The 26,840-nt window shown below is 39.5% G+C and overlaps 1 protein-coding gene across 2 annotated transcripts in view; it reads left to right on the forward strand.

Moving 5' to 3' along the window:
* Positions 1-26,840, forward strand: part of Suv3 (Suv3 RNA helicase) — a 349,258-nt gene that overhangs the window by 255,622 nt on the left and 66,796 nt on the right. For both annotated transcript variants that reach the window (XM_090368722.1, XM_090368723.1), the window contains one exon: positions 1,821-2,121. In XM_090368722.1, the coding sequence (XP_090224848.1) occupies positions 1,821-2,121 (301 nt within the window). The remainder of the gene's footprint in view (positions 1-1,820; positions 2,122-26,840) is intronic.

The raw sequence follows: 26,840 nt of genomic DNA on the forward strand, positions 1-26,840 counted from the left end.
TGGGGTCACATTTGCACATATCCAGTCCATGGGTACCTCCCCTGAGTCCAAGGAAGCTCTCATGATTATGGCTAAGGGTTTGCTTATTTCCTTTGCTGCCTCTTTTAATATAACTCGATAGATCCCATCCACCCCGGGTGCCTTTTTTATGTTTATCTTCAACAATTTCTCCTCCACTTTTCTCTCAGTTATTACAAAATCATCTAGCTCACTGCCAGAGTTTAGTTCATCTCTGGCATTCCCCTCCCTGAATAACTCCTCATGTGTGAATGTAGATACAAAATACTCATGTAGTTTGTTAGCCACCTGAGCAGGATCATCGATATCCAGTGGACAGTCTGATTCATCCCCTTCCTTCTAGTGTTTACATACATAAAGAACTCTTTGCATACTTTGCCAAAGATTTTTCATAATCTTCCTTTGCCTGCCTAACCTCCTTTGTGACTTGGTTACAGACCAGCTTGTATCTATCGAAGGCTTCCATGTTACCCATTAATTTATATGAATCCCATGCATTTTCCTTCTCTGCCACATGTCATCTTGAGTACTGTATACAGGTCTGGAGGCCTCATTTCAAGAAGGATGTAGAGCTGCTTGAACGGGTACAGAGAAGGGCAACAAGATTAGTAAATGGAACAAAGGGTTGCTCTTACGAAGAAAGGCTTAAGTTTTGCAAATTACAGAGTCTGGAGACTAGGCACCGGCGAGGTGATCTGATAGAGGTGTATAAGGCTTTGAATGGTTTGAGCATGCTCAATGCCAATGGGATTCTTCATCTTTCTCAGAATAAAACCTCAGAGGGCATAAATTCAAATTGAGGAAGGACGGATGTCGGATAGATGTGCGGAAATTTGCCTTTGGCCAGCGGGTGGTTGGTTGGTGGAACCGACTTCCATCACTTGTTGTTGAAGTTGATAGCCTAAACAAATTTAAAGCTCAACTGGACAGGTATTTCGAACGAACGGAGGGGTGAAATGGGAGCGGTTTTTTTTTTTTTTTTTTTTTTTTGGCTGATGCTGAATAAGCTTGCTTTCTTGCATCATATGCCTCTGCTAATGCTAAATGCTAATGCTAATGTCTCATTAGTTCATCTGACATCTATTTAGGCCTAAACCTTGAACAATATTTCTTAGTTGGTATGTAAACCCAATTACTTCCAAGATTAATTCTTTGAATGCTTCCTATTTTGAATTTGCTGTTGGTAACCTCATCAATTGGTCCCACCGTATAGAATTTAAATACTGTCTTAGACCTCCGTAGTCGCGAAATTGTGTCTGTGGGCCAAGTTTTGGGTTCTCGACTTATTAGTATGAAACTGCTACTGACACTTGAATGGGGGACAACCTAGTATTGCGTTCTTTTTAGTAGTTCCAGTTTTGTTCTCCTCATTCAAGAATGGTTGTCCGTAGTGATCTTACACAAGTAACCCAGAACTTAACCCAAAAACAGGATTCAGTAGGGAATTCAAAAAATGTAGATTTTAATTTAGATATTGGGAGTAATTAGGATCAAACTGTAATAATTTTATCCCTTTCCTACCAAAAAACTAATGAAAATGATATTCACTTGGTAAAGCTTAAATTAGTAGTATATCATGTAATGTCCTTCTTTAGCTCAAATAAATGGAATTTAATAAATAGTTTGTGCACAGATTTTATAATGACTGATAAAGAACAAAGAACAGTGGGCATTATTATTAATCTTTTGAATATTTATATATATTATGAAACCATTTGTGAATCTTTTAACAACTTAAAATTGTTTATAAATTTTAATACAGAAAGGAATACTGAAATAATTGTTTGCTATATTTCATCCAGGAGCATCCGTCGTGTAATTTTTTACTCCCTTGTTAAGCCTGAATTAAATGAGAAAGGTGAAAAAGAAATGACTACTATCTCAACATCTCATGCTCTCCAGATATCTGGCCGTGCTGGAAGATATGGGACTCAATTTTCTGAGGGTTATGTAACGACTCTATTCCCTAATGACATGCCTGTTTTGAAAAAGCTCCTATCACAGCCAGTAGAACCTATTGAGAAAGCTGGTCTTCATCCAACAGCAGACCAAATAGAACTTTTTGCTTACTACCTGCCTCATGCCATTTTATCAAATTTGATTGTAAGTATTTCAGTGTACCAAATTTTTTATAATTAATATTTTGATGATTTAAAGATTATTTTGCCTGTATACAATGAAACGTTTTGTTGATAAAACACTACAAGGCTTTACTGTTTTTGCTAAATCTCTTGTCCTCCTGTGATGGTGTATTGGTCTTGTCACTTGTTTGGAGAAGTCTGAGCTTGAATCCCATGAAAGATTGGAAGAATTCTTAAAGACCTATTCATTCAGGCTCTAATTAATCAATCTCAAGCAAAGGGGATAGGATTTTTTTCTATGATTTATTCTGGGTTTTCCAGGCATCGCATTATGCAGATAGCTCTGTGATCACTCTTCTACAGCGAAAACACTGGTACAGCATATCCTAAAGTGGTGGTATGCCAACATGAAGAATATAAGGTTTCACATTTAAAATATAGAATTATTACTCTAGGAAATCCTAACAGTGTTCATATATAATTATATTAGGTAGCAGCAGTGTTTCATAATAACAGTTACATAACTCATATATGTTAAAATTAAAAATAAAATAAAATGGATGTATATTCTGAAAAAGAAATACTGCTAAATGTCTCGATTGTTCAAATTCTGTCAATGACTGCAATACTGATGGGTTTTAAGGCCGGGCCTATTCCACCCAGGAGGAAAAGGCTAATGAAGTTAAAGTATTCATGAGGATACAAAGCTAACAAAGTTGGAAAGGTGCTTGAGGGTATAAGGGCTAATAAAATTAGTAAGGTATTTATTTAAAAGATGAGACACTTTTTTTTTTTTTTTTTATGTAATAGGTATAAAGAGAGGAATTCCTGTTAATGTAACCTTATTGAAAAAGAACATGAAAAGTGTTAATAAAAGAAACAGAAGCTTGTTGGAAACTTAAGTAGTATTAATAAAAGTAAAGTCTCGTATTAGGGCCACCTGAGAACTCACCTGCCCGTGTGTTATACTTCCAGAAATTGTGTTTTCTGGTCAAGTTAACTGTTTTGCTGGATGAAAAACCCAAGTTTCTGGGTAGAAATGCTTGATAGCCATACCTGAGACCAACTAACTCAGCCACAGAGGGTACAAAGCCCATAAAAGTTCCTCATGTTCATTACTGGGATTCGAACTTGGGTCTTTTCCATCTGGTATTCGGAGGATGGTGATTATAACCACTGTGCTATCTGTGCAAACAGTTAGTAGTATTATTATAGAGCCAGAGATGATGCAAGAAAGCCAGACTTTTGCCATATTGATTTCAGAGATAATTAGTTTTTTTGGTAAAGGTCAGTAAGTTGAGAGGTATTTGATGTAGAAGTTACATTTACATCATGCAGTTGGCTTAATTTGAGGTGACTTTGATTGGATTACAAATACCACATGACTCATTAGACATAATTAAACCAGTGTATTACTAAACACCGTGACAAATAAGAGCAAAACGAGTGTAAGAGTACCTAGTTGTGCAGGTACATCATTGTCAAATTGAAACATATGCAAAATGTTTGCATGGCTTGGTACTTGGTCATGATTTAATATCGATTTTCATGATTTTTCTTGTAGTGTAGTGATTTTTCTTAAATTCTGTTTCTCATTTTAGTTTAATCTTAAATGACTTCTTTCATGGCTATTCACACTTTCTTAAGTGAACACATGGCTGATATCCACTTTATATACAGAAATGCAAAAGGCAATATGTGTGTGTGAGGCTGCATGATTATACCATAAAGCCTTCCCAAATCAAAGGCATCCAGATAGTCATTTATGCAAACCACTAGAAGGCTCAGAATTGGAGTATAATCTATTCTGAGAAAATCCAGAAATGACTACTGGGTGGTTCTCTTTTGCAGAAAACATTAGCCATAATACATTTTGTTGGATTCTACATAAACAACTTTTATACACCTGTCATGCACTGTGTGCAATCTCTGACTGCTAATGACTTTCCACCAAAAGTTGTGTTTAGTTAATGGATCCTGCATAAGTGCTCAGAAAATCCAAAGTTCTTGAATCGGGTTTTATTCACTGATGCAGTGGGCTTCACTTGAGACAGCATTATGAAATGAACTTCCATAACACTTGTGTTTGGGCCCAGATAATCCATATGCCAGCATTGAATCAGCACATGGGCAGAATTCTTTGCAGACAGGTGCGAGGAAGCCTAAGGCTTATGCTGCACCAGCCAAAAAAATTAAATAAATAAATAAATAAAAAATTTTAAAATAATGATAATTAAATAAAATAAATAATTAATAAATAATAATAAGAGAAAAGGAAATAGAAAACCTATGCGTTTCACTCCTCCTATAGATAATTTATTCCATTAATTTATAGCTTGCTGTCTAAAATAAAACTTCCCGCAGTCCAGTCTAAACATCTCCCCTCATAACTTGAATGTATGGCCCCTAGTTGGAGTGTTGGCATTCGAGGTGAGCGGACGCACTTCGTCAGGGCTCCTCAGTTAAGTGGATTGGATTACTGTTGATTAGTGCTTTTAAATATTTGATTTATTTAGATATTGTTTTAATTATTTTGTTATAGGTTTTCCTGTAACAGTTTGATTTTAATAATATTATAGATATAATTTTTTAAAGTTAATTTTCATTGATATTTAGCTAATTTTATAATGGTAGTTACGAGATCTGCCTTAAACACATCACAGGGTATCGTGACTCACACGGAAATAGCCGATGGCGATTTATGGGCGAGTCGTGATTTAATCCGTTGCAGAACCTGTGGAATGTTTTCCAAGCTTAACCTGGTGACTAATCATAGCTCACCTGGGATTCTTTTCTTCGTGATCGATGTAAGGAGGAGTGCACCGATCTTAAATTACAATTTGGTGCACTGATGGAACAATTTGAGTCCCTGAAAAAACGGGTGCTTGCCCTCGAGAATAATGCATCTGGGAGCTCGTCAGGGAGTCAAAACTCCAGCAATCTACCAAGTGATGCACACCCGATTCGGGCCTCAAAACAGAAAAACCAAGTGCAAACTACTCTGGTTAAAAAGGACATTGTTTTATTAGGAGACTCCATTGTCAGGGAAATGGGGAATATTTTTTGTAATAAGGATAGGTGGAGTAGAACCAGGGTATGTCTGCCGGGAGCAACTATTAATGATTTCACCAACAGATTGTCAGATTTTAATGGGGGTAAAGAGAATATTATTCATGTGGGGACTAATGACATTAAACGTACACGATCTGACGATTTGTTGGAAAAATTACGGGACCATGCTGAGGAAATGCCGCGAGCTAGGCCACAATGTCTATGTGTCTGCAATTCTACCCAGACACGACAGGAGGGATTATATGTTAAAAGCCTTATGGATTAACTCAAGACTTGTAGGTAGAAGGAATTTGTTTTGTAGAGATGGGATACACTTAAACAAAGGTGGTGCAAAAGTTTTTGCCAGTATTATTGAAGATACCTTAAAGGATCAGGGAAACTGCTAGTTAGGGGAGGGATGTGGGTAATTCTGATGGTAATTATGTCCGTTCTGATATTCCCTGTCAGAGATTTGGCAATTTGGAATCACCTCTCTTTGATCTTCTCCGGCTTAAAATCTCTCTACCTCATTGTGTCAAATTCATCTGTTGTCTCTACCGTTCTCCCAATTCCACTAATCACTTGGAGCTCTTTGACTTCCTCACTTTGCAACTTGACTTTCTCCAGTCCAACTTTCCTAACAGTGAGGTAATTTTCCTTGGTGATTTTAACGTTCACAACTCCAACTGGCTTCCATTTTCTAGTCACACCGACCCAGCAGGTCGAGATGCTGAGGCTTTTGCAATTACTAATGATCTAGCACAGATTGTTCATTTACCTACAAGAATACCGGACAATCCTAATCATACAGCCAATACGCTTGATCTTTTTCTCACAAACAACCCTTCTAAGTACAAGGTCGAAGTGAGAATCACCAAGTTGTGATCTGAAGTGCCTTTAGGCACTTCAGATCACAACTTGGTGATTGTCTCTTCTCCAATGGAACCTTTATCTCATGGCTATTCCCAACCTCGTATTGTTTGGCATTACAAGAATGCAAAATGGGATGACCTGCGAGACTTCTTTTCTTCTTTTCCTTGGTCTGATTACTGTTTCAAAACTTCTGATGTCAACGTTTGCTCAGATCGTGTCAGTGAAATTATTCTTGCAGGAATGGAATCCTTTATCCCACACTCCACTTTAAAATCTCGTCCTTTATCTAAACCTTGGTTTTCCAATAAATGTGCTAAGGCTGTCCAAGAGAAGAATGTTGCATATCGTAATTGGCTTGTTTCTAATTCTTCAGTTTCATTTTCTGCCTACACCAAAGCTCGCAACAATTGTAAAGCAGTTATTAATCAGTCCAAACTAGAGTTTGAACAGGCTAAGAGTAGAAAACTTGCTTCTTGCCCTAATGGTAGCCGAGCATTCTGCTCTCTTGCCAAAGCTATTGGCCACAACTTTTGCCCATCTCTGCTCCCACCTCTGTCCAAACCAGATGGTTCTGTTGTTACTTCAGCCAAGGATAAAGCTGACCTACTAGCATCCCATTTTTCTTCCAGCTCACGTATTAATGATCTTGGTAAAACACCGCCCACCATTCCTAACACGCTCCATTCAATGCCTCCTGTGGTCTTCTGTCAAAAGGATATTAGAAGGATTTTGATGAATCTTGATGCTAAGAAAGCTCCAGGTCCTGATGGTATTTCTCCATTTGTTCTCAAAATCTGTGCTCCTAAACTTACTCCTATTCTTTGCCGCCTTTTTTCACTTTCTTATTCCAAAGGTGTTTTTCCTTCTGCTTGGAAATTTGCTCATATCCAGCCAGTTCCTAAAAAGGGTGACAAATCCCTCCCATCCAATTATCGTCCCATTGCAATTACTCCTACTCTTTCTAAAGTAATAGAGAAATCAATTAACCGCCAACTCTTAAACTACCTAGAAACCGTCCGTCTGATCAACGATCACCAGTATGGATTCCGTCAGTGTCAATCCACTGGTGATATTCTGGCTTATGTTACCCATTTATGGATTAATTCAATGGAAAGGTTCGGTGAAACACAAGTAGTTGCTCTTGACATCTCAAAGGCTTTTGATCGTGTTTGGCATAAAGGTCTTCTAAACAAGCTTCCATCTTATGGTTTGCCAACTGTTTTTAGTAATTGGTTATCCAGTTTTCTCTCTGATCGCTCACTGAGGGTGATGGTAGATGGCTCTCTGTCTTCTAACTTCTTCACTAATGCCGGTGTCCCCCAAGGTTCAGTTCTTTCCCCCACTCTTTTCCTCTTGTATATCAATGACCTTCTTCCATTGACTGGAAATCCTATCCATAGTTTTGCCGATGATAGCACATTGCATTCAACTTTCCATTTTGAGAAACCTTGTCCTGCTCAATCAGCTTCAAGTTCTCGAAAATCTGCTGCCAATTCCTTAAATGCCGATCTTCAGGTAATTCTCCAGTGGGGCAAAGACAACTTAGTTGATTTCAACCCTTCTAAAATTCAGTCTTGTCTTATATCTCGCAAAAAGGATTCTTCTACTCCTATGCTTATCTTTAGTGACACTCCGATTTCTAGGCAAAATGATATATCTCTTTTGGGGATTACCCTGACTTCTAATCTCTCTTGGCACAAGCACATTACAAATATTGCTTCCTCTGCATCTAAAAAACTTGGTTTTCTCTTTCGCTCTCGGCGTTACTTTTCTTCCAAACAGCTGCTCACTCTGTATAAATCGCAAATCTGCCCTGCCATGGAATATTGTTCCCACATCTGGGGTGGTGCCCCCAAAACCTCTCTCAGGCTTCTTGATTCCATTCAGAAGAGGGCAGTTATGTTAATTAATGATTCATCTCTAACAGAGTCTCTCCACTCGCTTTCTCATAGACGTACTGTTTCTGCTGCATGCCTCTTCTACAGATACTTCCATGGGCACTGTTCTTCTGAATTGGCTTCTATAATTCCCGCTCTCTCTTTCAAAACAGTCCGAACACGTGCCGCCACCAGCCAACATCCATTTACTGTCCATCTTCACACCCACAGAACCAACTTTTCATCTTCCTCATTTATTCATTCAACTGCCGTTTTCTGGAACAACCTCCCTTCATACGTATTTCCTGAAAATTACAATTTACAGAAGTTCAAGTCCAATGTCAATAAATATCTTCTTTCGTCTTCTTAACCTCCAACCCAAGCACGGTACTGAGTACTATATGTTCTAATACCTCTCGTGTTTGGGGTTCTCATAAAAAAAAAAAAAAAAAATACTGACACATGTGTATCTGATAATATTGGTCAAAGTAACTCTTGCACATACCTCAAGAGTTCTTATCTGTTACCCCAACTGGACATATTATCTAGATGTTTTGGAGGGCAGAAACGTTTCAAGTGAGTGGGTAGCTAATGCCAGGGTAGAGAGCCTAAAAAAACTTCAAGGATAGTGTTAGGGTAGTTAAATATATAAGAACAGTAAGTCTTAATTGTTTGTATAGTAATTTTAGAAGTGTCGTCAATAAAATTAGCGAATATGAACTGCTGGTTAAAACAAGTAACATGGACATAATAGGGCTTTCGGAGACATGGTGCCACCCGGAAATTGGGTATGATGAGTTTCAATACGGCTAGTATAATGTATTTAGGAAGGATAGGGTAGATAGAAGTGGGGGGGGGGCAGCCTGAGTGGGACGATAGCTTTCCCGGATGCAATGCTAGTATAGAATCTGTATGATGGGAGATAGTTGGAAACAAAAGTATAATGCGAGTAGGATTAATCTACAGACCAGGTGATTGTGAAGATTATGACAAAAGCCTCTACATGCAAATGGAATGGGCAAGTAAGCGTCAATGTCTTATTATGGGTGATTTCAATTTGCCTCTAATTGATTGGAGTAAATGGGAAGGAAACTCGACATGGGGAACAAAATTTTTAAATCAGCCAGATGACTGTTATTTGTATCAACATGTAAGGGAAAGTACTACAGAAAATATCCTAGATCTCATCATCACCCATGAATCAGATGACATAACAGGGTTGACAATAGAGGAACCAGTAGCAGGAAGTGATCATGGAGTTCTACGGTGGATGATGATGAGAGACGTAGCAGCAGTAAAAGGCAAAGGAATGGGTTTTAATATCAGAAAAGGAAATTATGATGCCTTAAGGTACTACATGGCCTCTATTAACTGGGTAGACATCGCACAGAGAATGAATACATTTGAACTGTGGTATGCTTTTAAAACATTAATCACAGATGCATTGAATGCATATTTACCATTAAAAAAATACTTCACGAGGAGGGTTCCAAGTTGGATGAATAGTACATTACTTGAGTAGAAAAAGGTGGCATGGAAAGGTTACAGAGCAATAAAAAGTACTGAAGCCTATAACAGCTACAAGATGATCTGTAATAGACCCACAGAAAAGGTTCGACAGGCAAAGGCAGTCTATGAGAAATCACTAGCAAACAGAGAAAAGAGGGGGGATAAAGAATTCTTCACATACATAAATGCCAAGAAGAGCAGGACAAACCAGATCGGACCTTTACGTAAGGGAAAGGAGATAGTATTAAATACACCAGCTGCCTTTGCAGATGAACTCAACAGTTATTTTGCATCGATATTTACGAATGAAAAACCTTTTTTGGCAATGGGAAATTGTGGGAGTGAAGTTGAAAAATATGTAATTAATGATATTGAAATTTCGCAAGATTATTTAATGAAAAAACTTTCGAGCCTACAGGCCAGTAAGGTTCCTGGAGTTGATGGAATATACCCTATAATCTTAAGGGAGGCAGCAAGAGAGTGCATTGAACCATTGAGGCTAATTATGCGAGCATCACTAGACTCTGGGGAGATTCCCTTGGATTGGAAAAGTGCCAATGTATCTCCCATACATAAGGGTGGCTCTAAGAGTGAAGTTGGAAATTATCGACCTGTCAGTCTGACTTCAGTGGTAGGGAAAATCGTGGAGGCAATGATCAAGGGTGGAATTCAGGATCATTTGGATCGAATTGAAATTCTCAAGGATACTCATCGTGGTTTTGTAAAGGGAAAATCATGTTTAACAAATCTGGTTCACTATTTTGAAAGAGTTACTCACGAGCTGGATTTTGGGAATAATTTCGACATTATTTATATTTCAGCAAAGCTTTTGACTCAGTCCCACATGAGCGGTTGCTTTATAAGCTGGAACAGGTTGGAATCACTCAGAAAATCCTTAGATGGATAGCAGGATGGCTTCAGAGCAGGGGGCAGAGGGTTGTGATAAATGGCTATTCCTCAGATTGGGTTGATGTAAGAAGTGGTGTTCCCCAAGGTCCTAATACTGATCGTATTAGGACCACTGTTGTTTTTAATTTTCATAAACGACATCGATGAAGGGGTAGAGGGCATGATGTCTAAATTTGCAGATGATGTTAAAATTAGTAGAGTAGTTAATGATCACTGTCAAGCTGAGCTTCTTCAGAGAGACCTAGATAGACTTCAGGAATGGTCAGAAAAATGGCCGCTATGCTTTAATCCAACAAAGTGTAAGGTATTACACCTTGGAAACAGTAATCCCAAAATAACTTATTCACTTGGTGGTGTTCAACTAAACCCAGTACTGGAGGAAAGGGACTTGGGTGTTACGATATGGTCAGACATGAAATTCTCTGAGCATTGTAAACAGGTTGCAGGGATGGCCCATGGTGTCCTATCGATGATCTATCGAACTTTTGCAAGTAGAGATAGGGACGTGATAATCCCATTATGTAAGGCTTCTGTTAGACCACACTTGGAATACTGTGTTCAAGTATGGAGACCGCACCTAAAAAAAGACATCGAGCTTCTTGAAAGGGTGCAAAGACAGGTAACTCACCTGGTGAGATCGGCAAAAAGGCATCCTTATGAAGAAAGATTTCGAATATGTGGGTTGCATAGTTTGAAAACTAGACACCTTAGAGACGATTTGATTGAGGTGTTTTAGGCTCTGAGAGGCATTAGTAAAATGAATGAGGACGAAATTTTCAAGATTATAAATGATGCTAGAACTGGGGGACATAAATTCAAGTTACGGGGGGGGGGATGTTTAGATTGGACTGCAGGAAGTTTTATTTTAGCCAGTGAGTTATAAATTACTGGAATAAGTTGCCTACATGAGTGGTAGAGGCTGATAGTTTGGTGAAATTCAAAGGTCATCTGGATAGTACCTTCGGGTCAGGGAAGCGCATAGAATGATAGGGTTAATTTCCTTTTCTTTTATTATTATTATTATTTATTTATTATTTTTGTTTTATCATTGTTTTATTTTTTATTTATTTATTTATTTTATTTTTTTTTGGCTGGTGCAGCATAAGCCATAGGCTTCCTTGCACCATGCAGCCATTACTAATACTAGTTCTAGAATCATTTATAACTGCAAAATTTCCATCCTCATTCATTTTACTATTGCCTCTCAGAGCCTTAAACACCTCAATCAATTCTCCTCTAAGGTGCTTAGTTCCCAAGCTCTGCAACCCACATATTCTGAGTCTTTCCTCATAAGGACTCCCTTACCAATCTCGGTTGAGTTACCAGTCTCTGGATCATTCCAAGAAGCTTTGTCTTTTTTTTTTTTTTTTTAGATGCAATCTCCACATTTGAAAATTGTATGCTAAGTTTTGTCCAACAAGAGCTTTATATAATGGGATTATGACGTCCTTATCTCTACTAGAAAATAAATCATCAATAGGCCACTGTGGGTGTTCTTTACACCTTCTACAATGCTCGGAGAATTTCATGTCTGACTGTATCATAACTCCAAGTGTATAAGTTATTTTGGGGTTACTGTTCCTTAGGTGTAAGATCTCTCACTTTGCTAGGTTAAAGCATAGCTGCAACTTTTCTGACATCCCTGAAGTCCATCTAGGTCTCTCTGAAGAAGCTCTGCTTGGTGGTGATCATTAACTACGCTACCGATCTTTACATCATCTGCAAATTTAGACATCATGCCCTCTCTCCCTTCATCGATGTCATTTAAGAAAATCAAAAACAACAGTGGTCCCAATACTGATCCTTGGGAAACCCCACTTCTTACATTAACCCAGTCTGAGGAATAGCTATTTATCACAACCATCTGCCTCCTGCCCTATAGCCATACTGCTATTCATCTAGGGATTTTCCCTGTGATACCCGTTCCAGCTTATAAAGTATCCGCTCATGTGGGTCTGAGTTAAATGCTTTGCTGAAATCCAAATAAACCATGTCTAAATTATTCCCTAAATCCAGCTCAAGAGATACCCTGTTAAAATAGCGAATCAGATTTGTTAAACATGATTTTCCCTTTACCAAACCATACTCCCTATCCTTTCAGAATTCCATTTCTGTCCAAATGATCCCAACTTCCGCCCTTGATCATTGCCTCTGTGATTTTCCCTACTACTGGAGTTAGACTAACACGTGCTTGTTACCACCGTAATAGCTTCAGAACTAATCAAGCCCACACCGAACTTACACAACGCATGCACTCTCACAACCACAATCCCCTAATCGATTCAGCCATAGCAATTATTAAATTAGGATCTAGATATAAAATCTTCCAACACAAGGCGCTTGTCAGAGAATGGTGTCGCCATAACACTAAATTTAACATTCTAAACACAAAACTTCCAACCAACCTTTCACCAGTCTGGAACCTTACGCACGTAAAGTTTCCACATGTCTTAATGCATTATGGAAACATAGGAATTCTTTAAATACATCATTCCTTTTCTCCTATCATTGCCCACCGAAGACGTCTTTCACAAAAGTCACTCGTTGTGACTATTGGCTTCATCTTATTCTCATATCAATATTTTTTAAATGACAACCAGGGACGAGGTAGTGCACTTCTTCTTCCTTGAGCAAATTTTAATTACAGGTTTTTAACAATTCCCTCCTTATTTATTTTAAACTTCATTTCCACTTCGATACCATGTAACTAAGCAGATCAATTGAGGTGAGTACCATCAATTAAGCTCTTATTGCTATTATTATTAAGTTGATTACATAACGGTACCTTAAGGAACTATAAATCAGCTAAGCATCATTTTTAACATATTTTGCCAAACCCTTAAATGACAGAAACTGGCTAGCTCCCACAGGAACTAGTAGTTGTTGGTGACTCTATTGTCAGGGAAGCGGGGAACATGCTTTGCAAAAAGGATAGGTGGAATAGGACCAGGGTATGTCTGCCAGGGGCAAAGGTTGATGACGTTGTAGAGCGGATATCATCTTTTAAGGGCACAAAAGGTGATATAGTTGTACACGTTGGCACTGATGATATTAAGAGTGGGAGACCGGCGGAATTACTTAGCAAGTACAGGTCACTGTTGAAAAAAAGCCGTGAATTAGGGTTGAATTTGAAAGTGTCTGCAATTCTGCCCAGACACGATACGAGGGAGTATATGATGAGAGCCTTGTCGATCAATTCGGCCCTGGAGGGATTGTGCAAGTCTCAAGGGGTAGAATTTTTTTCAGCCTGGACTGTACTTGTTAACAGGAGAGATTGCTTCTACAGGGATGGGATACACTTAAATAGAAAGGGTGCAAGAATTTTTGCTGATGCTGTCGAGGCAGAGTTAGGTGGGTCGGAAAACTGCTAGTTGGGGGGATACAAGGACTAATAGATTAACAGTAGCCACTGGCAGAGGTGGAAGTGATTCTTGCACTACTTCTATTGAAATGAGCAGAAACCCGAAAAACAAGATGCAGGATATTTCAGAGACTGCTGGGAGTCATTGCGGAACAAGTAAACACATGGGTTGTGTTAGGGTAGCCAAGAATAGAAACAGGTGCAGTATACCTGCGTGTACACTAATGCTAGGAGTTTGGTAAATAAATTTGATGAATTTGAGGTATTGCTCAAAACAGCAAAGGCAGATATTGTTGGGATATCAGAGACGTGGTGTCACACAGATATAAGGAATGCGGAACTGGAATTTGGGGAATACAATGTGTATAGAAAGAATAGACAGGACAGGAGGGGAGGAGGGGTTATGCTATTAGTTAAGAAACACAAAGTCCAAGGAAGTGAAGCCAGTCGACATCGATGGACAGGGCAGTGTCGAGTCAGTTTGGTGTGACATAAGCATAGGGAAATCAAAATTGAGAGTAGGAGTGTGCTATAGGCCTAATGACTCTGATGAATATAATAAGATATTGTACAGGGAAATAGAGTGGGCCAGTAAATCAGAGAGTCTTATAATGGGGGATTTTAATTTCCCAGATATTGACTGGAATTTGTGGGTTGGTCACTAGCCAGGCTTTTGTGGATTTATTGGATGATTGTTTTCTACATCAGCATGTTCATGAGGCTACAAGAGGGAGCAGTACTCTTGATCTGATTATCAGTAGTGATTCTTCATGCATTAAGAATCTGCAGATAAATGAACCACTAGGTGGCAGTGATCACAGTGTGTTGAAGTGGGATTTACTCAAGGAGGTAACTACCATCAGAGGTAAAGGGAAGGGTTTTTGTTTTCGTAAAGGCGACTATGATGGTCTGAGAGTATTTAAATTCTATACAGTGGGACCAACTGATGATGTTACCAACAGCAAACTCAAAATGGGAAGCATTAAAGGAACTAATCTTGGAGGCTACCAGGCTTTACATACCAACTAAGAAATATTGTTCAAGGTTTAGGCCTAAATGGTTGTCAGATGAACTAATGAGACATGTGGCAGAGAAGAAAAATGCATGGGATACATACAAATTAATGGGTGACATGGAAGCCTATGATAGATAAAGTTGGTCTGTAACCAAGTCACAAAGGAGATTAGGCAGGCAAAGGCAGACTACGAAAAATCCTTGGCAAAGGATGCAAAGAAAAACAGAAAAGAGTTCTTTACCTATTTAGCATTAGCATTAGTAGAGGCATTTGATGCAAGAAAGCAAGCTTATGCAGCATCAGCCAAAAAAAAAAAAAAAAACCCACTTCCACTTCACCCCTCTATTCGTTCCAAATACCTGTCCAGCTGAGCCTTAAACTTATTTAGGCTATCAACCTCCACCACAAGGGATGGAAGTCTGTTCCACCAACCAACCACCTGCTGGCTAAAGGCAAATTTCCTCACGTCTATCCTACATCTGTCTTTCCTCAATTTGAATTTATGTCCTCTCAGGTGATTTTTCTGAGCTAGAGGAAGAATCCCATCAGCATTGAGCATGCTTAAACCATTCAAGGCCTTATACACCTCTATCAGATCACCTCGCTGGTGCCTAGTCTCCAGACACTGTAATTTGCAAAACTTAAGCCTTTCTTCGTAAGAGCACCCCTTTGTTCCATTCACTAATCTTGTTGCCCTTCTCTGTACTCGTTCCAGCAGCTCTACATCCTTCTTGAAATGAGGCCTCCAGACCTGTATACAATACTCTAGGTGTGGCCTGACCATTGCCTTATACAATGGAATAATCACCTCCTTATCCCTGCTGGAAAAATTCCTGTATATCATTGACAATACTCCATGAGCTACTCTTGCAGCCCGTCTGCACTGCTCAGAGAACTTCATATCTGCCTGCACAACCACCTTCAAGTCCCTTTCATTCTCTACCACTGTCAGTGTAGTACCACAGAGTTGATACGTTGCTCTGCGGTTGCTGTTTCCCATGTGTAGTACTTTACATTTGTCAATGTTAAACTTCATTTGCCACCTCTCAGCCCATCTGCTCAACCTTTCCAGATCCTGTTGCAGCAGCATAGTGTCAGTAGTGTCCTTGACAACCCTGCCAACCTTTGTATCATCTGCAAACTTGGACATTAAGCTTGATATACCATCATCAATATCATTTATAAATACAGAAAACAATAGTGGACCCAACACTGAGCCCTGAGGGACTCCACTAATAACACTAGTCCACGATGAGCAGTGTCCATTGATTACCACTCTCTGTCTTCTCCCCCTCAACCACCCCTTTATCCATAGCAGCAATTTGCCCCCAATGTCACACTGCTCCAATTTGTGTAGCAGTCTTACATGTGCAACAGTATCAAAAGCCTTTCTGAGATCCAAGTATATAATATCAAAGTTATTCCCTGCATCCAGTTCTTTTGTGACTGCATCATAATATCCAATCAAGTTGGTCAGGCAAGACTTCCCCTTAACAAAACCATGCTGTGTCTGAGCTATAACTGAAGTCTTGTCTAAATGATCCTGCAGTGCTTCTTTAACCAGTGCCTCCATTAATTTTCCTGGAACAGAAGTTAAGCTCACAGGTCTATAATTACTAGTGTCAGCCTTTGATCCTCCTTTGTGAATTGGGGTCACATTTGCACATTTCCAGTCTATGGGTACCTCCCCTCAGTCCAAGGAAGCTCTCATAATTATGGCTAAGGGTTTGCTTACTTCCTTTGCTGCCTCCTTTAATATAACTGGATAGATCCCATCCACCCCGGGTGCCTTTCTTGTGTTTATCTTCAACAGTTTCTCCTCCACTTTACTCCCAGTTATTTCAAGATTCTGTAGCTTACTGCTAGAGTTGAATACACCTCTGGCATTCCCCTTGCTGAATAACTCCTCATATGTGAATGTCGATGCAAAATATTCATTTAGTTTGTTAGCTACCTGAGCAGGGTCATCAACAGTTGACCCATCAATATCAAGTGGACCAATCTGATTCATCCCCTTCCTTCTAGAGTTAACATAAGTAAAGAACTATTTGCTGTTTTTCTTTGCATCCCTTGCCAAGGATTTCTCGTAATCTGCCTTTGCCTGCCTAACCTCCTTTGTAACTTGGTTGCATATCAACTTGTATCTATCATAGGCTTCTGTGTCATGTGTTAATTTGTAAGTATCCCATGCATTTTTTCTTCTCTGCCATATGCCTCATTAGTTCATCTGACATCCATTTTGGCCTAAACCTTGAACAATATTTCTTAGTTGGTATGTAAAGCCTAGTAGCTTCCAAGATAAGTTCTTTGAATGCTTCCCATTTTGAATTTGCTGTTGGTAACATCATCAGTTGGTCCCACTGTATAGAATTTAAATACTGTCTCAGTCCATGGTAGTCGCCTTTACGGAAGCAATAACCCTTCCCTTTACCCCTAATGGTAGTTACCTCTTTGAGTAAATCCCACTTCAGCACACTGTGATCACTGCCACCTAGTGGTACGTTTATCTGCAGATTCTTAATGCATAAAGAATCACTGCTGATAATCAAATCAAGAGTACTACTCCCTCTAGTTGCCTCCCGAACATGCTGATGTAGAAAACAATCATCCAATAAATCACAAAAGCCTTGCTAGTGTGTGAGTGACCAGCCCCCAAATTCCAGTCAATATCTGGGAAATTAAAATCCCCCATTATGAGACTCTCTGATTTACTGGCCCACTCTATTTCCCTGTACAGTTCCTTATTATACTCATCAGAGTCATTAGGCCTATAGCACACTCCTACTCTCAATTTTGATCTCCCAATGCTTATGTCACACCAAACTGACTCAACACTGCACTGTCCGGCGATGTCGACTGGCTTCACTTCCTTGGTTTTTATGTGTTTCTTAACTAATAGCATAACCCCTCCCCCCTTCCTATCCTGTCTATCCTTTCTGTAGACGTTGTACTCAACAAATTGCAGTTCTGCATCCCTTATATCTGTGTGACACCACGTCTCTGATATCCCAACAATATCTGCCTTTGATGTTTTGAGCAATACTTCAAATTCATCAAATTTATTTACTAAACTCCTAGCATTGGTGTACACGCAAGTATACATGCACCTGCTCTTTCTCTTAGCCACCCTAACACAACCCATGTGTTTACTTGTAACCCCATGATTCCCAGCAGTCTCTGTAATATCCTGCATCTTATTTTCCAGGCTGCTGCTCATTCCAATAGAAGCAGTGCAAGAATCACTTTCTCCTCTGCCAGTGGCTACCGTTAATCTATTAGTCCTTGTATCCCCCCAATCTAGCAGTTTTCCGACCCACCTAACACTGCCTCGATAGCATCAGCAAATATTCTTGCAACCTTTCTATTTAAGTGTATCCCATCCCTGTAGAAGCAATCTCTCCTGTTAACAAGTACAGTCCAGGCTGAAAAAAATTCTACCCCTTGAGCCTTGCACAATCTTTCCAGGGTCGAATTGTTCGACAAGGCTCTCATCATATACTCCCTCCTATCGTGTCTGGGCAGAATTGCAGACACTTTCAAATTCAACCCTAATTCTCGGCTTTTGTTCAACAGTGACCTGTACTTGCTAAGTAATTCCGCCGGTCTCCTACTCTTAATATTATTAGTGCCAACGTGTACAACTATATCACCTTTTGTGCCTTTGAAAGATGATATCCGCTCTACAACGTCATCAACCTTTGCCCCTGGCAGACATACCCTGGTCCTGTTCCACCTTAACCTGGCCAGCGGGTGGTTGATTGGTGGAACCGACTTCCATCACTTGTTGTTGAAGTTGATAGCCTAAACAAATTTAAGGCTCAACTGGACAGGTATTTCGAGCGAACGGAGGGGTGAAATGGGAGTGGTGTGTATTTTTTTTTTTTTTTTTTTTTTGGCTGATGCTGAACAAGCTTGCTTTCTTGCATCATATGCCTCTACTAATGCTAATGCTAATATGTGATAGGAACATGTGATCTCCATTGTGCTAGATTACTTACTGTTTTTACAAAAACTATAAATAAATGGCTATGGTAACTTTGCTTTATATGGATTTCACAGCAACTCTGTAGTGTTGCTTATATTGATGTCCCATAAATAAAAGAAGTGTTAGCTAAATTAAGGCTTAAAGTTCATATATGTTGGATACATTCAGCTTGGGGACGTTATTTAAACTCTGTACTTGTAAGTGATATACAAATATACAGAGACACTGTCAAATGGGACCAAAACTTTCAACGTATATCATCAAATGTTACATCAGGTACGAGGGTGGTTCAATAAAGAATCACCCTGACCTAACTGCAGAGGTGCTAGCCTTGATTCTTGGCACAGATTTTAGTTCTTCTCTACATAGCCACTGTGCAGATTTACACATTTTTCTCATCGATGGATGAGGCTACGGATACAGTTTTTGTAAAAGTGTTGAGGTTGGTATTTGAACTATGAATCTGTTGCAGAACTGAGTGTCTCTTCATTAGGGAAGTGTGTCGCCCCCCCCCCCAAAGAAATGATTTGAGGGAAGGTTAACAAGAGGTCCGATGGTGCAAGATCGGGTGAGTAGGCTGGATGGGGCAGTATTTGATATCCACAAGTGGCCGCTGGTGTTGTTGCTATTTCAGAAGTATGAACTGGGGCATTTTTTTTTTTTTTTTTTTTTTTTTGATTTGGTAGTTGTTGGCGCATCGGCTTCTGTGGCCATATTGCACCTCCCTAGGTTTTTGCAGTACTTTGATCCAAGCCCGAGGCGGGAATCGAACCCGCGACCTTTGGGTTGCCAGGCAGGTACTTTACCCACTCGGCTAGCCCAGTCGGCCTGGGGCATTGTCTTGAAGCATTCTCACACTTTTGGACAGCATACCACATCTACATGTTTTGATTTTCTCCTGTAATTTTGTGAGTAAGTTGGCATTATAGGCACCTATAATCGTTTTACCTTTCGGCAGGTAATCAGTCATTATTACGCCTTTCTCATCCCAAATCACTGTCAGGAAGACCTTTCCTGCTGACGCTTGGACCTTTGCTTTCTTGGGGGTGGGTGGGGAACCATGATGTCGCCATTCCATGGACTGCTTTTTACTTTCATGGTAGAAATGGTGTATCCAACTTTCATCCGGAGTGATTAGACGAGAGAAAGTTCCTCGTTTTTTGGCACAGGGCTGACAACTAGTGATTTCTGTCATCGATCAGCCTTCTGGAAACCAGTCAATAATCGGAGAATCCATCATGCACTCAATTTCCGTAAATGGAGTTGATCATGAAGGACTGTTTCAACAGAGCCCACACTAATCTTCATCTCCCGGGACAATTCACGCACAGATGTCAGGTGATCTTTCATGATTAATGACTCCACTTTTCTGAATGTGCTGTCATCAATGGCTGAATGGGGATGACCTGGAATGGGCTCAGATTCTACCGATGTCCGACCACACTAAACTGTCTATGCCAGTGCTTTACAATGCCATAGGATGGGGCTTCATCCTTATATACAGCAGTCATCTCGTGGATTTCTTTAGGAGATTTCCCCTTCAAGAACAGATACCGGATTACAGCTCTGGCTTCAACTTTGTGTCCATGATGCTACTTAGTTCCCCGTTCAGCTCTCTAAGAGAAAAACAAATTAAGACACAGGTCAAGAATTTTACACCTTTAGTACAGAGATATGTATGATGCTACACACAAAATATCATGACTGCAATATGTGAAAGTAGGTGAGGGCGATTCTTTATTGAACCACCCTCGCTTGATCTTTTTCTCACAAACAACCCTTCTAAGTACACGGTCGAAGTGAGAGGTCCTTTAGGCACTTCAGATCACAACTTGGTGATTGGTTCCATTGGAGAAGAGACATTATCTCATGGCTATTCCCAACCTCGTGTTGTTTGGCATTACAGGAATGCAAAATGGGATGACCTGCAAGACTTCTTTTCTTCTTTTCCTTGGTCGGATTACTGTTTCAAAACTTCTGATGACGTTTGCTCAGATCGTGTCAGTGAAATTATTCTTGCAGGAATGGAATCCTTTATCCCACACTCCACTTTAAAATCTCGTCGCTTATCTATACCTTGGTTTTCCAATAAATGTGCTAAGGCTGTTCAAGAGAAGAATGTTGCATATCGTAATTGGCTTGTTTCTAATTCTTCAGTTTCATTTTCTGCCTACACCAAAGCTCGCAACAATTGTAAAGCAGTTATTAATCAATCCAAACTAAAGTTTGAACAGGCTAAGAGTAGAAAACTTGCTTCTTGCCCTAATGGTAGCCAAGCATTCTGGTCTCTTGCCAAAGCTATTGGCCGCCAGTTTTGCCCATCTCTGCTCCCACCTCTGTCCAAACCAGATGGTTCTGTTGTCACTTCAGCCAAGGATAAAGCTGACCTGCTAGCATCCCATTTTTCTTCCAGCTCATGTATTAAAGATCTTGGTAAAACACCTCCCACCATTCCCAACACACTCCATTCAATACTTCCTGTGGTCTTCCGTTAAAAGAATATCAGAAGGATTTTGATGAATCTTGATGCTAAGAAAGCTCCAGATCCTGTTGATATTTCTCCACTTGTTCTCAAAACCTGTGCTCCTGAACTTACTCCTATTCTTTGCCGCCTTTTTTCACTTTCTTATTCCAAAGGTGTTTTTCCTTCTGCTTGGAAATTTGCTCATATCCAGCCAGTTCCTAAAAAGGGTGAGAAATCCCTCCCATCCAATTATCGTCCCATTGCAATTACTTCTACTCTTTCTAAAGTAATGGAGAAATCAATTAACCGCCAACTCTTTTACTACCTAGAAACCTTCCGTCTGATCAACGATCGCCAGTATGGATTCCGTCAGTGTCGATCCGCTGGTGATGTTCTGGCTTATGTTACCCATTTATGGACTAATTCAATGGAAAGGTTCGGTGAAACACAAGTATTTGCTCTTGACATCTCAAAGGCTTTTGATCGTGTTTGGCATAAAGGTCTTCTAAACAAGCTTCCATCTTATGGTTTGCCAACTGTTTTTAGTAATTGGTTATCCAGTTTTCTCTCTGATCACTCACTGAGGGTGATGGTAGATGGCTCTCTGTCTTCTAACTTCTCCTCTACTGCCGGTGTCCCCCAGGTTCAGTTCTTTCCCCCACTCTATTCCTTTTGTATATCAATGACCTTCTTCCATTGACTGGAAATCCTATCCATAGTTTTGTCGATGATAGCACATTGCATTCAACTTTCCATTTTGAGAAACCTTGTCCTGCTCAATCAGCTTCAACTTCTCGAAAGTTTGCTACCAATTCCTTAAATGCCGATCTTCAGGTAATTCTCCAGTGGGGCAAAGACAACTTAGTTGATTTCAACCCTTCTAAAACTCAGTCTTGTCTTATATCTCGCAAAAAAGGATTCTTCTGCTCCTGTGCTTATCTTTAGTGACACTCCGATTTCTAGGCAAAATGATATATCTCTTTTGGGGATTACCCTGACTTCTAATCTCTCTTGGCAAAAGCACATTACAAATATTGCTTCCTCTGCATCTAAAAAACTTGGTTTTCTCTTTCACTCTCGATGTTACTTTTCTTCCAAACAGCTGCTCACTCTGTATAAATCGCAAATCCCTCCTGCCATGGAATATTGTTCCCACATTTGGGATGGTGCCCCCAAAACCTCTCTCAGGCTTCTTGATTTCATTCAGAAGAGGGCAGTTAGGTTAATTAATGATTGATCTCTAACAGAGTCTCTCCACTCGCTTTCTCATAGACATACTGTTTCTGCTGCATGTCTCTTCTACAGATACTTCCATGGGCACTGTTCTTCTGAACTGTCTTCTATAATTCCCGCTCTCTCTTTCAAATCAGTCCAAACACATGCCGCCACCAGCCAGCATCCGTTTACTGTCAAACTTCAAACTCACAGAACCAACTTTTCATCTTCCTCATTTATTCATTCAACTGCCGTTTTCTGGAACAACCTTCCTTCATACGTATTTCCTGAAAATTACAATCTACAGAAGTTCAAGTCCATTGTCAACAAATATCTTCTTTTGTCTTCTCATCCTCCAACCCAAGCACGGTACTAAGTACTATAGGTTCTAATACCTCTCATGTTTGGGGTTCACATAAAAAAAAAAAAAAAAAAAGGTATATTCTGGTTCTTCCATTCCACTTCCCTCTATTGCAATATACAGGAACTCCCCGACTTATGTAAGGGTTGCATTCCGCGGAACGTTACATAAATTGGAATTTCCCCCATGCTTGTGCAGCACTGGCATCTGTGCTTGCTGAATTGATTTAATCAAAAAATAAATGTTCCACAAACATGTAAATAGAATTATTTATTCAATTTATCTCATGAGCATGAAAAATTACAAAAGCGTGTAATTTAAAAAAATTTTAAAATTATAAAATTACAAAAAAAGAGAAGACAGGCATAACATCAGTAAGTTTTACCACTCGAGCATTGTGCCAGAATCGACGTCTTCAGCTGATAAAGTACGCCGCTGCGGAGGTTGAGGGCTGTGGAGATTTAGAAAAGGTCGGCTGCTGAACCTTATGAAAGAACGTATTAATGGATGACTGGAAGGTGGCTTTTTTCTTTTCATTGTAGATTTCTTTGTAGCAGCCAAGCATATCATTCACCTCTCTGTTAACTTTAAAGAATCATTCGCTGTAGGGATCCAGCTCCACAAACCTTGCCATTGCCGATACAATTTCACGAAATGCCATTGTCATCTTTCTGGTGATGAAGCGTCTCGGCTCCTCATTTGGTTCATCTTGAGCTTCATCAGCATTTTCTTCTTTCATTATTTCTGCATTCAAGTCAGTAAGTTCTTTGTTAGATAATTCCTTCTCTTCTTCCTCTATTAACTCCTCCACGTCTTTGGCATCAACCTCCAACTGAATTAGCTCAGCAACCTTTCAATCTTATCTGTAACCTCTTCATATCATTCATCTTTTTCAAATCCTTCAAAGCCTTTTACGTGCCATGGGCATATTTTCTTCCATGCCCCATTTAAACAACTTTTAGTAATTTCTGCCCAAGCCTTATTAATGTTTAAGATGCCGTGGTAAATATTGTAATATTTACAGCTCTCTTAACGTAAAATTTTTCTCATCATCTACTGCAGACAATGCCTGAGCAAATGTTGTGCATAATAGAATGCACAACATTGCGAATTTTAAATTCGAAATAACACCCTGATCCATAGGTTGGATGAGTGAAGTCGTGTTTCGCGGTAGAAATATGATTCTCATTCGAATTGAAATCATCTAGATGTGTAGGATATCCAGTAGCATTATATAATAGAAGCAAAATCTTGAAAGGAACGTCGTTGTCTTTACAATATTTTTCAACCTGGGGAATGAAGTTCCTCAAAGAGAGATATTATTATCCATCCTCTCTGGTTCGATCAGAAATGCAAGGGTAGGGTGGCTTTATTGATGCCCTTAAATGCACAAGGATTTCCAGAATGGTACAAAAGTAGTGGTTTTAATCTGTAATTTCCCTCTGCATTTTCCCGCTATCTTTTGATGCCTTGAAACCTGGAATTGCATTTTCCTCTTTGACAATGTACGTTCGAACCGGCATTTTTTTTTTTTTTTTTCCCAGTACAGAGTAGTCTCATCAACGTTAAAAATTTGCTACATTGAATAGCGCCTTCATCAATGATTTCTTCCAACACATCACAAAATTTCTCTGCAGCTGCAGAATCAGCACTGGGGACTCCACTGCATATTTAATGTCAAAACCAGCACAATGCTTGAACCTATTTAACCCCCCCCCCCTCTGCTTGCCACAAACCAGGGTTCGCTGTACTTATCCTTAATATCTTTATAAATACTTGTTGCTTTTGCTTGAATGGTCATTAGATTCAGGGGCACTCGCTTGTGAATCTGATTTTCCATCCCTATTATTAATAGCTGTTCCATCTTCGATATAGCACCTGAACGCTGTTTTGTGATCACTGTTGATCTTAAGTGCATTAATCCTTCGACATGTTCTTTTATACGTGCACTGTTCTTTAAAATGTGTTCATTGTTGAAGCAGTAAGACCTAATTCCGTGCAATAGATGACAAACTTTGTCATCTATTGCTTCATGCTTCTTAATAATTTTCATCTTCATTTCTAAATCAATTTTGTTTTGTTTCTTGGTTGCTTTCCCTTCATTGTTGTAATACATTAATAGGAATGGAGAGAAGTTTCTGAAAATTTGTTTTTTATATGATTGAAGATTTCAGTGAAGGGGAACGCATTTCACCATAACAGCATAAAAACCCACACAACTGCAGTTATCGGTATTATCGCAAATGCAATAAGATCGAGTTTACTACCCCTTTTTAATTATATGCACTAACAGAAAAGCCCAATAAACCGAAAGTGCAAATTGTTTCTATTGTTTTATCGTCGTGACCTCCAGGAACATGCTTTAGAAAAATATCACAAAGACGTTCAAAATTGATTCTTATTACTGGAACATATGATAATGATGAAAGGGTATTGTAATTTCCATTATAAATATGACCTTTTAGAGAGAGAAATAGCTTAGTAACATAGTGAAATTTTCAACTTCCAAGGACTTGGAACAAATTACAAAAAAAAAAAAAAAAAAAAAAATGTGTTATTGGGTTCATATTATAATATTTTCACGAAACCTCCATTTATTCCTACGGGATGCAAAATATGTTTCCACGATTTTTTTAAGCTTGCACCGGCCAGCAAAAACTTATGTAAGTTTGAATTTCCATAAGTCAAGTATTACTTAAGTTGGGGAGTTCCTGTATATTCCTGGTTTCCCTCAGGACTGCACCAATTAGAGGTGAGTGGAATGGAGTGTCACAAGTTTCTAGTCATATCCCACTGGAATATTATGAGACTTGGTTTCCTTGGCACAGTATGGCCTAAGCTGCTGATTTTCTCAAATCCTATAACGGTAACTTGATTTCTTTCCATTTCCATGATTTTATTCTGCCTCAGGGTATAATCCACATTCTCAGTGATCCACTCTCATCTATTAATACAAAACACAAAGTTTTAATATTTTTTTTTTTAGGTATATTAAATGCAGCGTTACTCCCTGGATCTAGTACACCTAAATGAATCATTGTAATATATGATTACCTGTTAAGATGACCTTTAAATACATAGTACAGCTTTAACATCTGGGTTAGTGTAATTTATGCAGTGTCTGTACACTGATTTGGCTTTGAATTAGTGTGTCCACTTGTGTAGAAATGGACTGGTCTGTGATTGCTGGTAAAGGCTCAGAGATGGGAATAGCTGATATAAGATTGTAGTTCACATGTGGTGATCAGGTTTTGAGTGTCTGCAAGGAAGACTGGGTTGGCATCAAGATCTTACTGAATTCGAACACAGAATTATTGTGTGGACAAGATGCATGGTGCCAGTATCTTGACAAGAGCCAACAAAATGGTCTGTTTTGTGGTTTCACAATTCTATCATGAGCTCAACAGTCAAACAACCAGCCAGAAGTCACACATGGACCAGCCACATTTGGCCGATGCCCATGGTGGCTGTTATGTGTCTTGCCTTGTAACACAACAGTGATGCAGCATAGTACCCCATCTAACTATCCAGTACAACATAGGTGTAGCAAGACCAGTATCCACATAGACTGTTCACTGGACTTCAGCACATATATAGGCATGGGTACCCATGCTCACTGTGAGACACAAGAAACTGTGCCTTACACAGGCGTAAGCACCAAAAGCAGACCACCAACATGTGGAAATCTGTCACACCTGGTCTGATGAATCCTGTTTCCAACCCTATCTTGTTGATGGACGTATCTGCATTTGGAGAAAGCAATATGACACATGGATTCACTGTTGTTGTTTGGCATGCTGGAGGTAAATATCAAAAGCCTCCAAACCATGGTTTGGGGACAAAATATGTCACAGAAAAGTCCCCAAACCATGGTTTGGGGACTTTTTTGTGACATGCCCTAGCACCTCTGATCACCGTTAATGAGTGGCTCTGATGGGAACGCCTGCCTTTCTGTCTCCACCAACTAAGTACACCCTTCGTGATGACAGTGTATCTAGACAACCAGCATATATCAACAAGACAGTGTGCCAAGCCACAGAGCCAACAGGTTGCTAACTGGTTTCAGGAACATGACAATGAATTCTCTGTCCTCCCATGGCCACCATCTCAACCCAAATTTC

This window comes from Mastigoproctus giganteus, chromosome 2 (assembly GCF_048544385.1).
Source record: "Mastigoproctus giganteus isolate SK-2022 chromosome 2, ASM4854438v1, whole genome shotgun sequence".
NCBI lineage: Eukaryota > Metazoa > Arthropoda > Arachnida > Uropygi > Thelyphonidae > Mastigoproctus > Mastigoproctus giganteus.